This window comes from Monodelphis domestica, chromosome X (genome assembly GCF_027887165.1).
Source record: "Monodelphis domestica isolate mMonDom1 chromosome X, mMonDom1.pri, whole genome shotgun sequence".
Lineage (NCBI taxonomy): Eukaryota > Metazoa > Chordata > Mammalia > Didelphimorphia > Didelphidae > Monodelphis > Monodelphis domestica.
Genome location: NC_077235.1, coordinates 82,008,983 through 82,026,224, shown reverse-complemented (window position 1 = coordinate 82,026,224; position 17,242 = coordinate 82,008,983). Strand labels below are relative to the sequence as shown.

At 45.1% G+C, this 17,242-nt stretch overlaps 1 protein-coding gene across 10 annotated transcripts in view; it reads right to left on the bottom strand.

The window, feature by feature from the left end:
* Positions 1-3,438: 3,438 nt before the first annotated feature.
* The window catches only part of ACSL4 (acyl-CoA synthetase long chain family member 4), a 64,688-nt gene continuing 50,884 nt past the window's right edge, over positions 3,439-17,242 (bottom strand). For all 10 annotated transcript variants that reach the window (XM_056808950.1, XM_007506927.3, XM_007506925.3 and 7 more), the window contains exons 10-16: positions 16,184-16,323; positions 14,290-14,462; positions 13,626-13,700; positions 10,183-10,374; positions 9,098-9,212; positions 8,017-8,174; positions 3,439-6,377 (exon numbers count right to left, since the gene is read on the bottom strand). In XM_056808950.1, coding sequence (XP_056664928.1) covers positions 6,220-6,377; positions 8,017-8,174; positions 9,098-9,212; positions 10,183-10,374; positions 13,626-13,700; positions 14,290-14,462; positions 16,184-16,323 — 1,011 coding nt within the window. In that variant the 3' untranslated portion in view covers positions 3,439-6,219. The remainder of the gene's footprint in view (positions 6,378-8,016; positions 8,175-9,097; positions 9,213-10,182; positions 10,375-13,625; positions 13,701-14,289; positions 14,463-16,183; positions 16,324-17,242) is intronic.

Genomic DNA, 17,242 nt, shown 5'->3' with positions numbered 1-17,242 from the left:
TCACAGCCAGGTTGGGTATGAGAGAACCTAACAAGTGGAAAGTGTTGCATCAAGTGTGTCTTCATGCACTGTAAAGCCTTTGAGCAGAGGCCAGAAAAGCACTGGGCGTATTGTAGCGGAGGTTCTTGGGCGTATGCCTTGGACTAGATGCCCACGAAGGGCCCTTCCAACTTTGAGATTCTGGGATGGCTGTGTGCAAGGAAGGACCAGGGATACCAAATGAAAGGTCCTCAAGGACCTAAGAGGGAAGAGGGGAAACAGAGGCTGACCCTTTGCTACTGAAGGGACAGAGCAATGCTTCTCTAGTCTACAAGGTGCAGTCTTAGGGAGCTGGCTGGAGCACCAACAAGCTGGGGCTTGCTCAGGTCCCATGGCCAGTAAGGCTCCGAGGCACGTACTAAACTGAGGCCGAGGTGAGGGGTATAAGAAAGTGCCAAAGATAGATCTAGGCCAAATGCTCTGGGAAGTTCAAGGAGAGTAGAGTGCCTACCCCCTGGCAGGAACAAAGGAAGCTGCCTCAAATGGGCTTCCAGCTTTGAAGGGAAATAAAGAGGTGCCGATCAGTGGATTGAGAGCCAGGCCTGGAGACGGGAGGTCCTGGGTTCCAATCTGGCCTCAGACACTTCCCAGCTGTGTGACCCTGGGCAAGTCACTTGACCCCCATTGCCTAGCCCTTACTGCTCTTCTGCCTTGGAACCAATACACAGTGTGGATTCTAAGATGGAAGTTGGGGGGCAAATAGAGGGGGTGGCTTAGTGGATAGAACTGAAGTCAGGGGGATGGGAATTCAAATGTGACCTTAGACACTCACTAGCTGTGTGACCCTAGGCAAGTCGTTTAACCTCGGTTTGTCTGAATCTCCTGGAGGAAATGGCAAGAAAACAGCAAAGAAGAGTCAGGCACAACTGAAAGAGAGGGCTGTGGGCATTGGGGCCAAAATGTGGGCAAAGGCACAAGGATAAAAATGCGGTATTGAGCCCAGCTGGGCTAAGCTGGAGTCCGAGGGGACCCGCATGCGATAAGAGTGGTTAGGATGGTTTCGGTATTGGGCACTTGAGATGTTTGGAGGAGAGGAGCACGGCACATCAGGAAGGTGGCAGCGGCAGGGCTGGGAAAACTGCATTGAGAGTGGAAAGGAAGAGTCAGACATGAGACCTGCCTAGAAGATGGGGAGGGAAGTCCGAGGTGATCCTGCAGCCTTGGCCCCGACAACTGCCATCCCTAGAAATGGCAAGAAGTTGAAAATATGAAGTCTGCAGTGTTGGCAAGCTAGCTAGGTGGAGCTGACCAAGAGAAGGGATTCAGTCCCAGAACAGAGAGGGGGAGTCACGAAGCCATGGAAGTGACTGATGAAATGGTTCAGGGAGAGAACGTGGGAGAAGTTGCAGAAACAAGGTGGAGGGGAGAGAGCGAGCCCTGGCTCCTGGGGCAAATCCTGCCTTTGCAGGACATGGTGGCCGGTGCTCCAGGCTAGTTTCCTCAGTTTCTCTAAACTCCCTGGGAAATATTTCAGAGCTTTGCACCTCCGCCATCAGCTCTTGGATGGCTTTTCTCATGTAGTCGATACAGGCTAGGGCCATATCCATATCTGCACAACTGAGGTAGGTGATGTCCGACTTGAGAATTCCAAGAGCTCAGCCAGTATTTCTCCCGTCCTTATATGGGCCCCATAATTTCTGAGCTAGTTTTGGTACAAAATTGGTGGCGTGTTTCACTAGGAGGGAAGTATCTCGGGAGGGAAGACAAAGAAAGCAGAAGCATGGTCTGCTCCAAGGACAGCCGCCTGGGCGCCAAACCTACTAGCACTGAGCCTGCCTTTTGAGGGATGAGCGGGGATCTCTTTCAGGGTCTCAGAAAATGGAAAACTTTCTCTTATTAGAACCCTGACTTTCTGCCCTAGCAACAACTCCAAGCCAGAAGGGCAGGGGCTGGGCACATGGGGTTGTGACTTGCCCAGAGTCATACAGCTAGGAGGTCATAGTTGGACCCCTCCAGACTCCAGGCCTGGCTCTGTGTCCACTGAGACACCTAGCAGGCCCCCAAATACTTCACAGCTCCCAGTTCATAAGCGGTTTTTTTTTCTAATTTGGGGGTGAGGTCCTACTAACTAGAGAAAATGTGTAATGCTCCTCATTAATTAAAAGGCCTCGGGAAGAGAAGTATAGCACTACTGAGTTCAAACAAACTATACAGCCCAACCTCTTCATAGGATGCAACAAAGGCTCAAAGGGAGGGGGAGGCCCTGCCTGCTAGTTAGTGGCAGAGCTGGGACTAGAAGCTAGGCGCCCTTCCTCCTGGGCCAGCGACATTTCCCTGTAGGCCTCAGGGGCCATACCAGGAAGCTGTGAATTGATTCTGCAGGGCAATTAGGAACTATGCCCAAAGAGCTATGGAAGCGTGCATACCTGTTGATCTGGTAATGATCTAGTAATGACTAGGATCCCAAAGAGATCAGGAAAAAGGGGAAAGGGCCTGTTTGTACAAAAATATTTGGAGCAGCTCTTTTGTGGTGGCAAAGAACCGGAAACTGAGGGGGTGTCACCAACTGGGGAATGGCTGAGCAAACTGTGATGGAATACATGTGGGCTAGAAGGAATGATGAACTGGAGGATTTCAGAAAGACTGGAGAGACCTCCAGGAAGTGATGCGGAGTGAAATAAGCAGCACCGGGAGAACATTGTGCACAGAGACTGAGCTCGGGGACAGTCCTGAAAAGACATGATGGCTCTCCACCTCCAGAGAAAGAACTCCAATGGAGTTGTGTTTCACAGCGGTGCATTATGGGTTTATTTGGGGATTTGGGTTGTTGTGAGCCGCTGACCAATATGAAAGCATGTTTTGCATAATAAAAACTAAATTTAAAAAAAGGAGTCGTACCAGCAACTCTCAGGGCACTGGATCATTTGGTATTTTCCAAACCGTGTCGATGAATGGAGTTGGATGAAGTGTAGACAAAAGAACTTCCAGGCTCTAACAGCATGAAGCTTAGATAATATGGGAGTCAGTTTGGTCTCACACACATTAAAATCTCTCCCAAAAGGAAGGAGTCTCAATTCCCATGATCCTTGATCTCATATGGGGCAGATGGACAAAATGAATGGGGCCTGATGTAAATTCTAGTTTTGTGGGGATTTTTTTATCTTCTTTGCTTTTTTCTTCTTTTTTTGGTGGGGTTTTTTAAAAAACAAACAAACAAGTTTTAAATGGAATCATCTGCCAACACTGGGAAGAAGGAGATCAGATATCTTGGGAAAATGTGTGTGGAAATTTGTTATTACATATAATTGTTAGTGTGTGTGTGTGTGTGTGTGCATGCGTGTGTGTGTGTGCACGCGTGTGTGTAAATAAAACGAAGTTTTAAAAGGAAGATCCTTAAAGATGTTTTCTGGCCCCCGCGCATCCATTAAAATTCTATTTTATCACAAAACCAGACACGGATTGGCTTGATACTATGGATGAATTTATTTCTTAAGATTTGAGTGCAAACTTTGAAAATACAACAAAACTTTCCATTTGGAATCAACACACCACACCCAATAATGATTTCGCAATCATGCATTTAAACAGAAAGTACAAATAGGTGCATATTTGAAAATTAAACATTTCCCCCTAAACCAAGAAAACAGCACACTCCTTTCTGCTCCTATTTCTCTACTTTAGAAACATGTTACATATTCTATAGAGACAATATCAGCTAAGTATTCTAATTCATCTCTGTGATCAAAGGAACGAAGCCCTCTTTCTAGGTGCTCTGACTTCGTGAACCATTCAAATGTATTTCAATCTCTGAAAGTTATGCAATTATACTTCTACGTACAATGGAGGTCATGACAAAAAAACAGTAGAGAGATGAGATATTGTAGGTGTCGAAAGCAAAAATCACAGAGGTTCAGCTTAGAATCATGCCTATGGAATTGGGCTAGTTTTCGGTTTCATTTTTTAGAATTATGGCTTTTGTGAAATGGCTGACAGAATCAAACTCAATAGTGAGCAATTTAAACAAGTATAAAAAATATGTGGGGTCAGTCTCTGGGATCAAATCTCTGAAAAGCCACTAGTGATATGGAAAAGACTTTTCTGTGTATGTAAACAAAGATGCATTTGGATTAAAAAAAAAGTGGGGCGTAGTGGCATCTCCCTGGTCCTGGTCCCTTAAACGATATTTGGATTTTTGTAAAGAATTAGCAGCACCTAAAAGTGTTAATTTACTCAATCTAAAGGGTCTAGACAGTAGATTAGTTGGCAGTGTTCTAGCTTTAGGGAGATGAGAAGAGGAAAACGAAAAGCTGAGAGAAAATATCACACACATTGGATCAAAATCACCTTTCTCAAAGGCGGCTTTAAGATGGAAAGAAAAATTAAAACGGTCAAGAAAAGAGGCCACAAAGGCCAGTCCCAAAACAGCGGGCCACAAACAGTCAAGGATGATGAGTTGTCCACTTACTAACAATGGCTGACTTTTACAGATCAAAGGAGAGCTGGGGGATAGGGAGAATTATCCACATACACATTTCATTGCACAAACAATTTGCCCAGAATTTCACATCCCTGAACACGAAGCAGATACATCTTTACAAAAACCTTCATTCCAGATTATTTTCCTTTTTACCATCATATACATAACATTTAAATATTTATGAATAGAAGAATCTATTTTCTTTATAATATAAATATTTTAGAGTAAGGAACACTATCCTGTTGTAGTGGCAGCCAACTTTTTTTTTTTTTTTAAGAAATGTAAGGTGTACACGCACACACACAACATAAAATGATTAAGAAAAAAAGTGCAAAGTAGAACGTATTCAAAACGTTCCCTTTTTTTTCTTTAAAATAGTAATCATAGTTCAGGTGTGAACAGCCAGCAGGAAAAAGGGAGAGAGATCTTCAAAGGGTTAAAAAACAATCACACACACAATAAGTTACAGCATAAACAATAAACGAACCCTTATTGAACAGGCCCCCGCTCACACCTACAACTTCCAGTTTCTAACTTCTTCTACCAAGAGGAAGAAAGAGCTTTCTTCCCTTTTAAGCCAACTTCCCCAAACGGAACCAGGTTATTCACCCATGGGACCTGAAAATGATAGCTAAGAAAATAACGTATTTGTCGATCTACTAGAATTAGGGTGAACAGCAAGACTTGGCAAAATGAAAACTACGAACAATCCCAAGCAGCGACAGAAAAACCCTAAAAGGGAGCCATTTTAATGGAAGTAAACGTAGAAATGGATTCCCCAGAGGCATCGAAACAATAGCAAATGTGAGCTCTTCCTAAGTCCTCAGTGTTGTGTGTTAGTCACAGCCACTGGTGAGACCCCGTCGCCTTTCAGACGACACATAATCGTAACCTTCCACCCATCATTTTGCTTTCGATCCCTGGTTTTCAGACAAACAATGACAGACATTGACAGAAACCCCGCCCCCCCCCACCCCCCCAGACACATGCTCACCACTTATAAATGTCAAAGGAATGTGGTTTATTGAATTTGGAGCTCCTTCAGTAGGAAGAGCAATCCAGTTCCCCTTTAAATATATTACTTTAGTAATGTTTTTTGTTTCAGTTCACGCTTCAGGCACTGTAAAGTATCCACAAGATTCTACTGCCGTACAGATGACACCATCTCTACCACGCGTCTGTAAACTTATTTCTCCGCCTTACAGACGCTTTTCAAGAACACTGTATTTCATTTGTATGTGATTATGATGCTAGAGCCACAAATTGGTCTTTTGGTGAATGGCAAAGCCCCCTGGCGCTGCTGCACTGAGTAGTGACCTATATCATCGATTTGTCAAACCCGTCTTGGATAGACGGTTCTAAATTAGGAAAACAACTGACCCCAGAAAGTGCAAATTTGCTCATTTACTGTGTGCCGAATTTACTTTTGCTGTGGTTAAGGGATCTGAAATGAACCTGGGGCCCAATCCTATCCCGGGAGTTACGTTTTGGCTTTGTGGCTCAGATGGGGTCAAGAATCAAGATCCAATAAACGAGCTAGAGGCAAATGACTTCGCATCTAGATTTTTTGTTACAACAATGCAAGGAAAAATTAGAGGAGACCCAATAGCTATTGGAATTGGTCTTGTGTTTTGCTTTGATTTGATTAACTTTAGATTGTATAGCTATATGTATAGTCTAATAGCCAGAGAGGCGAAAAGAAAACACTGGGGCTTGGTACTGTCGAGGGCAGGCCCCAACTACATTTGGAAAAGGCCAGATAATCATTTGCCCCCGTACATTCTCTCAATGTCATTGAGATAATGGTTCTTCAGTTCCTTCCTTTTCAACTTGAAAGCATCAGTTACCAGGCCAGTTTCTGGAGTCCAGGGCTCCGGGCTCAGGCGCACTTTGATTGGGATCTCGAAACGCTCCAGTTTCACTAAAGGGAAACGAATGATGAGAGTTGATCAATAATGGGCTTCATGGCATGAAGGGAAAATGAGACAGGAACGCTGGACTTCCTGCTTGATGCTCTGTACACACGGGAGAATGGGAATGTGTACTGGCGTAAAACTAATAATAACAACAAGAATAATAGTGCTGCCATATAGTTCTACTAACGCTTCCTCTATTAAAAAACAAAGCAAAACATTTACCTTCCATCTTGGACTTGATAGTGTGCATTGGTTCCAAGGCAGAATCAGTAAGGGTGAGGTTAAGTGACTTGCCCAGGGTCACCCAGTAGGTACTGTCTAAGGCCACAACACTTCCTGTTTCACAAGGTGCTTTCCTATCTGTCCCCTGATTTGGATGAGCTTTTTGCCTGCAGAAGTTTCTCTTTTTATACAGTGGCTCTTTCTGAGCATCATGGGAGCTCAAGTACTAAGTAGGAGATAAATCCCAGGCCGTCCTAGATAGACTTCACTGAATTGCAAAGAAAGTCAGGGGAAAACTGTCTCTTGACACTGAGGGTGAACCTCGTAGGAAAGTCTCCGATGTGGTAGACGGGCCATTTAGGAAGCTGGACCAACACCTTCGGCACCTGAAGATGTTAATTCTAAAGAACTCTCTTCTCTCCTGGTGTCTATTATTCACTAAAGTGCTGAGGCTTCTTCATAGTCATCTGCAGGGCACTCATGCTTTACATGTTACCGATTCAAAGAAAATACCCCCAAAGGAAGGATCCAGCCAACAGCTGGATCTGAAAGGTAACCAGAAAGAGGTCAAAAAGAGGGAAAGAGCCTTCTAGCACTACTTAATACTAACTTCCTTGGGCAGTTGGGTAGCTCAGTGGATACAGACAGGCCCGGAAGCAGGAGGTCCTGGGTTCCAATCTGACCTGAGACACTTCCTAGTTAGGTGACTGGGCAAGTCACTTAGCCCTCATTGCCTTGTCTTGACTGCTCTCCTGATGGAAGAGAAGGGCTTAAAAAAGACCAACAAAACTAACTTCCTGAAAAGACTCAAGTGCTTTGGCGATAAAAATATCATAATGCTGCTTAGGACTTAGGTAGTGCTTTAAGGCTTGCAAAGCATTTGGCACGCAGGATTTTAAGAGAGAAATGAAAATTTAAAAAACATCTACAGCGATTGGCAATGACCTGCCCACTTTCTGGGCAGGTGAGGAGGATAGTTCCTGCCAATGAGCTCTGCTTTTAAATTTTCTGAAAGAGAATTCAAGGGGTGTCTGAAATTGCTGAAATCACTTGGTCAGTCCATCTAATTCTTAAATAGTAATATCTTTTAGAGAAGAAAATAGAAGGCGTTTTCCTCCTAAATCTTTCCAGGTCCCCTTCTGTGTGGGTATCCTTCAGAGTTCTCTCCTGGTCACTCTCCTCTCTGCTCATTCTCTATGTTCCCATCAGTTCCTGGTAGGGGAGACCCTGTTGCAATCCTCGAGTACTTGAACTGCTATTTGGGCCTAAGAGGGGGGCGCTGGAACCCCTGGACTAACCAAATAGTTTCCGTTCTTAGACAGCCCTCCAGAAAAGGTAAAGCCCCATGATTTGAGGAAGAGGACAAGGTGGTCTTTTCTAAGCTTCTGATGCTGGTGGGCCAGAAGCCAGGGTCATACGTACTGGTGTTTGCAGCTTCTTTAATTTCCTTCAATATTTCTGCTTCCATGGTGGGATTGTTGCAGATGTCTACCCAGGATCCCTCTACCCCTTTCTGTTGGGCCAAGGTCATCAGCTTCTTCTGATTAGGAACCACAAAACTGATCACATAAGATTGGTCACTGCAAGATTGGAAAAGTATGTGTCATTCCAACAAGCTGCTGATCACGAACGATGACAAAAGAACAAAGCTGTAATTCTCTACGTTGTGAGTGGCCGGGTGACTGACTACATTGCCACAAAAAGAGGACACACAGATCCATGTAAACATGTGGCTGCAAAGCTCTTCATCACGGTGTCATACAGCTCAACGTTCAAGTGCTTCGGCTCTACCTGGTAGTCTAGTCTACACTTCTCGGATACTCGGGATGTATATGTACACCATGCCACAGTTTTAAAGCAAACTTGATGTGAACGTCTGATGCTTAATAAAGATGGTACGCCATGAAAAAAGAACCCAGCCGGAAAGTAGGACGTTCCAGTGAGCTTAGCTTTAAAATTTTCCATGGCAGTATCCGATAGCTCAGTTCTGGACTGGCTGAACTCTCCGCATTGGGGGTTCAGTCTCTTCTTCTGAATGAGTTGCACAACTGGGTTTATCATACTCTCAGGGAATCCCAGAGGTAGTGAAAAACAAAATGTGGGCCCCCAAACTGGGCAAGGGCTGAAAACCCGGGTTTATATATGTGTCTGACCATTAGAACATCAGAAACTCGCTTTCTGAAGGTAGGATAAAACACAAAGAGGGGAAAAGCTCTGCACTGTCAATTGTGATCTCTGCCTTTTAGAATTTTGCTTGTGTGTTTTTTAAACGAGAGGGCAGGTACTATGGGGTAATTCTTTCTTGGAAAGTGCATGTATTGAAATAAATATAACAAGAGAAAGAAAAAAGGGTGGGGCTACAGCTCTGAGGTTCCTTCCATTCTGGAACATCCTCTAACTACAGGATGGCACCCAGCCACACCCCCCCCCACACACCAGGCCCCGTCCTTGCCCAGTAAGCCCTGCTCCTGTCAGAATGCGGTTCTGCCCATTGGGCACTGACCTTTTGGCGTAAGCACAGATGTTGTCTATGAGTGGACAGTTCTTCAAGGCGGCCTCCACCTTGCCCAGAGACACATACTCTCCAGCTTGCAGCTTCACCAAATCTTTCTTGCGATCTAGGAAGTCAGGGAGAACTCTGGGTTACCCAGAATGTCTCCTTTAGCCCAATCTCAGAGACAGAGGCCAGCCTTCTGCAGTGCCCAACACTTGGCTGCACCTCACTTTACTTGACCTTTATTCTCAGAGCAGCTAGGAACAGGAACATGTCACTCTATAGAGCCAGATCTGAATTTGAAACCCCTGAAAAAACCTGTGACAAAATCCCCTCCTATTTCATATGTGACAAATGCCTAAGAAAAAAGATCCGAATGGGCCCCGCAAGCCAGCACCTTTAAGTATTTAGCTGTGCTGGAGCTCCAAGTGACCAGGAAAGAGGCCTTTACAATCCAAGCACTGGGACCAAAGGCCCAGCTATGGCCTGGCCACCCAATCTTGAGCTGTACAATTAGCCCAGGGGGTAGACGAGGCCCCCTGCCAGGGGTCCCAATCCAAATGGGATTTGAGACCGGTTCCAGAAGTCTGGGGCTCAATGAAATTCCTGCGAGCCTCTCCCAAGCACTCTGCAGGACTCTGAATTCACCTGCCCAGGAATCTTCTGAACTAGGGTCAAAGCAGGAAAAACAGAAATCTGGCTGTCATTTCCTAATGACTCAATTGAGCTAGCCCTACTTAAGAAGCAATCACCTACCAAATGTGTCTAGGCTGCTCCTTGGCAGGGCAGTCTGACAATGAGAACAATCGAGGACTAGGGGAAAGTAGAGGTGTGGGAGGCCAAGTGAGCTAGGACAGAGAACCAGTGTTGTTCAGAGGGGCCCAGAGGGATGTTGGCGGCTGCACGCTTGTGGGTTGTGGGCATCCCGCCACCCCTCGACACCCACAGCCAGCACTGCTCTTTTCAACCCATGAGAGCCCCAGCCCTACACCTAGCTCAGTGCTCTGCAGAGAGGTAGGGCCTGAGAATTCAGTTGTGAAGGATTTTCCCATTATTACCTCCAATTAAACCTGCAGAAAGGAAAAACTACTGACCAATGATCTGTAAGCACCCATCAGGATGGAATTCGCCAATATCGCCAGTACAAAACCATCTTTGCCCATTTTCGTCCACAGAATAATCTTCTGCAGTTTTTTCTTCATTTTTGAAATAGCCCATGGAAATATTCTGTCCGCCGATGACAATCTCTCCCCTGGGGTTTGGCTTGTCATGAATTGTATAGCCTCCTGGAAATCAGAAAAGCAAACTGCCTATCTTCTAGAAACACAGTGTTCTTTGCTAATCCTTAAAACATTTTTTTCTGTAATTGGCTGATAATCAAACATCGTGATATGTTAGGCTAAAATACCATTTTCCGTAGGGTTGGCCTCATGTGTGAGTAAGCTAGAGAACATGCTGGATAGTAATGGATCTTGAGATCATTCCATTTGAGGGTCAGGAGAAGATTTGGGCAGAAGAGGAAGTCTGTCTTCAAATACCTGAATGGAAGGCCCAGGGGATAAAGAGCCGGATCTGGCGTTGAGAGATCCTGGGTTCCAATCTGGCCTCTGACACTTCCTAGCTATGTGACCCTGGGCAAGTCACTTTACTCCCCTTGCCTAGTCCTTACTGCTCTTTTGCCTTGGAATTGATACATAGTATTGAGTCTAAGAAGGTAAGGGTTTGAAAACAAATCTGAGTGGCTATCACATGAAGAGAAGGTTACACGTGTTCTATTTAGCCCCAGAAGACAGAAAATCAGATTGAGAGTTTGTAGTTAAAAGCCTCTGAGTTAAGTCTGATATAGGGAAAGATGTCCACAGAGCTACTGCAAAGTGGACTGGACTGTCTGGAGAGGCAGTGGGTTCCTCCTCCCCGGAAGAAAAGTCTTCAAGTAAAGAATGGATGGCTATTTGGTGGGGATTCTTCTTCTGCCGTAATCTGGCCTCCTGAAAGCCTTTTCAGCTCCTGAGGTTCTATGGGCCTTAGTCTGCAGAGTATGCCTAGAAATTGGGATTCAATGCAAACTGTTCCGGGAAAAGTGTAATTTCTCAAACCCTCTCCATGACCGAGTTGGATTTGCTATCTCTATCTCCTAGCAAATGTGGCCCACAGCAACCTGCTTCTAACCAATTTTACAAAACTAAAAATCACGCTTAGCAGACCCGTTTCTAAAGCCTGATTTGTAGGAGAGTCTTCTTGCACAAGACAACTGGGGTAGCCCAAAGATCTCTTTAAATGTCTCCAGATTCGACAAAAGGTCATACTGATTTGTGAGAGGACGAGTTTTTGTTTTTGGGGCCCTTAGGTGAGAGATAAAGCTAAAGAGTGTTTTCAATGGGAATTGGTAGCTTAATTTATGCTCTAAGAGGTAGGGTAATAGAAGAGCCAAGGGAGGGAAGATATGAAAACGGACAGGCCCGAGGCTTAGCAGTTAATTATGAGAATGAAAACCCAAGGGAGGCAGCACATCTCAGCGGTTAGAGAGAGGACGAGTCTTGGAAAGGCTCAGGTTCAAGCTGTATGATCGGAGAAATGATTAAGCTTCTCCAAGATATAGCCAGACTTGGGTGTAAGGACCAAATTGGTCTTTTGCACTGGTGGAGAGTTTCCACACTGGGAGCTCCATCCAGACTGGAGAAATGATAGTTGAGAGTCCCAGGGAGCTGCTTCCCAACAACAATGGCAACACAGGGAGCATCCTGCTCCCAGCTCAAGGCTTTGGGAATGGCTTTTTCTCACAATATCCCAGCCCTGTGAGGCAGGGAAGATGCATACTGTCACGGCCATTTTACAGCTATGGAAACTGTACTAAGGGTAACGCTGGTCAGCATCTGAAAAGAAGTCCTTTTATTTACTACTTCCTACTATCTCATGTATTCTACTAATGATCTTCCATTTTTGTGTACTTCAAAATGATGCTTTTGTACTTCCTGTTGACAAATTTCCGATGGACTGACTGTTCAACCGCCATCTTCCTTATAAACTTCTATTGGCAAACTAGGCACAAACTCCCTCAGAAAATCCATGTGGCCTTTGGATGGAATCGAGGCCACCGCTTAAATCCCATCCATCCTGAAGTGGAGGTAGGTGATCCAGATGCTTGGAGGCACTGGCAGCCTGGACGATCTGCCCAAGCTTAGAAATGCTTTGAGGGGGCAGCTGGGTGGCTCAGTGGATTGAGAGCCAGGCCTAGAGACCTAGGGAGACCTAGGGAGGTCCTAGGTTCAAATCCGGCCTCAGCCACTTCCTAGCTGTGTGACCCTGGGCAAGTCACTTGACCCCCATTGCCTAGCCCTTACCACTCTTCTGCCTCAGAGCCAATACACAGGATTGACTCCAAGACAGAAGGTAAGGGTCTAAAAAAAAATAAAAGAAATGCCTTGAGTCCAGACCAGGAGATGGACTGTGTGTCCATTGGTTGGGGTTTGGCCTATGTCCAGAGAAGGCTACTTTTCTGGAGAGAAGTACCAGGCGAAATACCCTCCACCACCCACCCACTGAGAAGTCACTATGTTCTAAGGCTTAGAGGGGGCAGAGCAGTGCAGTAGGGAATTCTGATATTGATGGAAAGACTTTTCAAGATCAAACGATTCAAGCAAAATATAATCATGTGATGGCAGTTGACTGTGTGGAGGATGGAACTCAAGGAAGAATGCGGTTCTCTTGATTCCCAGGCATGGACCATTGTGTTCTAGGGCTGACTGTCGGGAGACAGAAGAGATCAAGAAGACAACCTGCCCTCAGTGGAATGAGGGTCTAACGGGAGGGATCTGTCAGCCATTTGTGTAGGGATGTTAATATAGTTTATAACGTTCTTTTCCTTTTTTATGGTGAGGGCTAGCTTACCTTTACCTTCAGGAGCAAAGCAAAAAAACCCCAAAACATCAGATAATAAGCAGGGGGGCAGCTAGGTGGCTTCGTGGATTGAGAGGCCGGTCCTGGGTTCAAATATGACCTCAGACACTTCCAAGTTGTGTGACCCTGGGCAAGTCACTTCACCCCCATTCACGCCCAGCCCTTACTGCTCTTAGAACTGACACACATTTGATTCTGGTTTAAATGATTACAAATAAATCAGCCAAGAGATCATGAGAAAAGTGGGGGTGTTCAAAGTGAATTATATTTCTAGCTATTGATCTGCATCTCATCACCCAGTTGGCCCAAGTTACTAAAGGAATGTCCTTCAATATCTGTCAAAGATTTCCAAATCCAGCATGAATATATGGCGATTGCACGAGTCTCTTCTTCTGGGGGACCCCAAGGTGGTGGCTGAACCCTGAAGGGGAAGCTTAAGACCTAAAGCATGCTGCCTCAGAGAACTTGGTACCAGGAGTATTCTGGAGCATGGCGCCTGCCAACTCAGTGATTGAAGGGCCACCAACCACTAAACCTCCAGCTACGTTCCTTATTGCTACTGCCAGCATCCAGGGACCCTCCAGGCCCTCCATTTGTGCTCTTCCGTGGGCACTAGCCAGTGGCTGTAGGACAGTCTTACCTTCTTGCCAGTCCTTCAGTTTAATTTCACAGCAGATAAGAGGGGCTCCAACTCGGCCAGTGCTATAGTCAGTAACTGGGAGTGAAAGGGAAGAAAAGAGACCAGCATTTACCATGGCATTTGTAGACTGGCCAATATGGGGGGAGGGCAGAGAGAAAAAGCGAAAGGTAACTAACTGGCAGGAGAGGAACTACTCAGTGCCGGGCACTGCACCAAGTGCCCTGGTCAAGGAGCTCCCCTCTTCCGAAGGGGGTATGATAGGGACGTCGGAGCAACTGATGAAGCCCTGGAGGCAGGGCAAGGGGGATCCTACAGGAGACGTCACCTACGCATGGGACGTTGGGAAAAGGGAAGAGTGCACAAATATCTTCTAAGTCTTGTTCCCCCAACTAGCCCAAGCATTCCAGCCCACACTTCTTCATGATTTCCCCCAGAATCTAGCTAGAAACAGGAAGTGTCCATTTACACTTTACAACTATTCGTGGGGAAGGAGTGTTTCCCATCGCTCTAGCTCAGGAACCACAAAATGAGATTGCTAGCACTCGGGAGGCGCCAAGTGCCCCCGAGCCTTCCGAGGCTATGCTCAGGTTTATGTACCAATGGAAATACCTGGAGGGCCAGAGCATATACTTAGCATCATTAAGCATACAAAAACAAGACTGACCTTCAGTAACTGTTCCAGCTCCACAAGACTCTGTTAATCCATAACCCTGGCCAATGGGGCAGCAGAAACAAACGTTCATAAAGCGGTGTGTCTGTGGCGAAAGCGGGGCCCCTCCAGAAAGCATCATGCGGACATTGCCACCCAGTAGGGCTTTTACCTTTTTGAACAGGAGGCTTTGGAAGGGGAGGGGGAGAAGAGAGAGAATTTAACACTCGTGCTACTGACATGAGTTCTGTAAAGAGCCTATCAAAGAGAATAACACTGCTATACGAAGGCTTTCTCTGCTCAAGCCCATAAAGCACGAAGAGGCTACAACATGAGAAGTTTACGATTTTCAATTTTTAGAAAGAATTTTAGATTTTGCAGAAGAACAGAAGTCATCATTGTAGCGGTATCTGTAAAAGGGAATCCTGGGCCAAATACTGGGCCAATGTATGGCTAGAAATGATGGCCAAGAACACATGTTTAAGACGTTTTAACACGTTTAACTTGTTTGTATGGGGAGATGATTCGGGGGTTTGGTTTTAAAAGAGAGCTCTATTACAAAAATGAATAACATGGAAATGGGTTTTGAGTAATAATGAATGTATAACCCAGTGGAATTGCTTGTCAGCTCAGGGAGGGGGGAGGGAGAGAAACCATAGGAACCATAACCATAGGAAAATATTTTTAAAAAATGAATAAAATTTACAAATGTGGAAAAAAAAGAATACAAGTTTAACTGCCTGGCTGGGTGACCCTGGGGAAGTCACTTTACCCCCCACTGCCTAGCCCTTACCACTTTTCTGTCTTAGAATTGATACTAATAGGAGCAGCTAGGTGTCTCAGTAGATAGAGACCCAGGCCCAGAAAAGGGAGGTCCTGGGTTTAAATGTGGCCTCAGATACATCCTAGCCATGTGACCTTGGATAAGTCACTTTAACTCCACTGCATAGCCCTTACCGCTCTTCTGCCTCGTTAACAACCCTCAGTATCAATTCAAAGACAGAAGGGAAGGATTTAAAACATATTTTAAAAAAAACTGGGGGCAGCTAGGTGACCCAGTGGATTGAGAGCCAGGCCCAGAGACAGGAAGTCCTGGGTTCAAATTTGGCCTTAGACACTTCCTAGCCATGTGACCTTGGGCAAGACACTTCATAGCCCTTATTGTTCTTCTGCCTTAGAACTGACCATACGTATCTATTCACAGACAGAAGGGAAGGGCTTAAAAATTATTTTTAAAAATTTTACAGGTTTAGAAATTCAAGTAGTCACCCTGTTTCCCCCTATTTCCAATTTCCATCTCTTTTTGCACCATGGAATTGATATAATCTTGTGTTTTGACAAATGAACCAACACACATCCAATGTTCCATTCTCTAAGTCACATTTTCTGATTCGCAGTTCAAAGGTATTACATGTAGAATTATCCTATAACTTACTAATAATTCACAATTACTGAAAATAATAACAGTTATGGAAAACCAAGTTCAAGAATTCTGCTCGTAACTTATACAAGCAAATGATGGCATTGAAATTCATTCATTATTATAAGAAAATTGTCAAATGCTGAGCCCAAACTGTCGGCAAAGTTCTCATTCATTTCTCATGCAATCGCCATGTATGCTACATGACCAAGCAAAGAATTTTAATACTTTCACACTGGGAGGAAATGGCTTTTAAGACAGGATCCAGCATGGTAGTCACTCCAAAATAAAGTTGGCTTGGCTTGCCCTTCAGGCCCGAGTCCTTTGGGCTCGTAGAGAGAACCTGGTGCGGCCCCCTCATTTTACAGAGGATGAAAATGAAGCCTCAGCAAGGCTCAGCATTTCTCCAACATATGGCCAAATAGAGGGCTCTTTCCATTGCACCACAGCGAGGCTGGAAATAGTACGGGAGCCAGGAAGTGTACTTACAAATTGCACAGAGGAGCATCGTATCCTTTCTTGATCTGTTCCAGCTTATAGTCGTAGCCTATCTTGAAAAGAGTTTTCTGAAAATAGTTCATCTCTTGAACTTTGCTCATAACATTCTTGTAAATTCTGTCCATGATTTCCTAAAGTTGAAGAGAAGATGGACAACTGCAAACAGTGCCTTCTACGGAACACACACACACACACACATTTCACTGAAGCCAGTTTGTGGCTAATAATTGTTGGGGACAATTTTTGGCATGTCATGCCTACTTTCTTCCTTTAATCTGTAATTTTACTGACGGTTCAATTACGGGTAATAATTAACTGCTGAAAAATGACTAAGGTATGAGGTGGGAGTTGCCCCTCTTGCACACTTAAGCTTAAAAAAAATTATTTAATGAACATGTTGGGGACAGCTGGGTGGTTCAGTGGATTGAGAGAGCCAGGCATAAAGATGGGAGATCCTGGGTTCAAATGTCTTCAGATACTTCCTGGCCACGTGACCCTGGATGAGTCACTTGACCCCAGCCCTTACACATCACTCTTCTGCCTTGGAACCAATACGTATTATTGATTCTAAGACAGAAGGACTTTAAAAAACATCAATATTCTCCATGCAAGGACTTGGGGTAGGTTCACCGTGCTTTGCCACTAGCTAGATGTCTGACCTTGGGTCACTTTATTCCTATACTCCTGAGCCTCAGCTACTTCCTCTGCTAAATCGGGGGGGAGAAGGGGATAGATAAGCTGACTGCTTTGGGGATGATGATGCACTACTGAGCTACTACTGTAAGTGACTCCCAGCCACAGTCAGTGGCTTTGGAGTTAGCCTGTTCTGAATGATCACTTAAGTGGCAACAATAATGAGAAAAGCAACTGACAAAATAAAATCACATCTGACCAGACTGGAACGGAGGAAATAGGTGGACTGACTTTGGCAGACTACAGATCTCCAACACTTCAATTTCCTTGGCAAAGGACTGGAGTTGGAAACACCTCTACATGGATCTTCAAAGACATTATATGAATGCAAGTTAATAGCAGAGAGGTAAAAAGGCA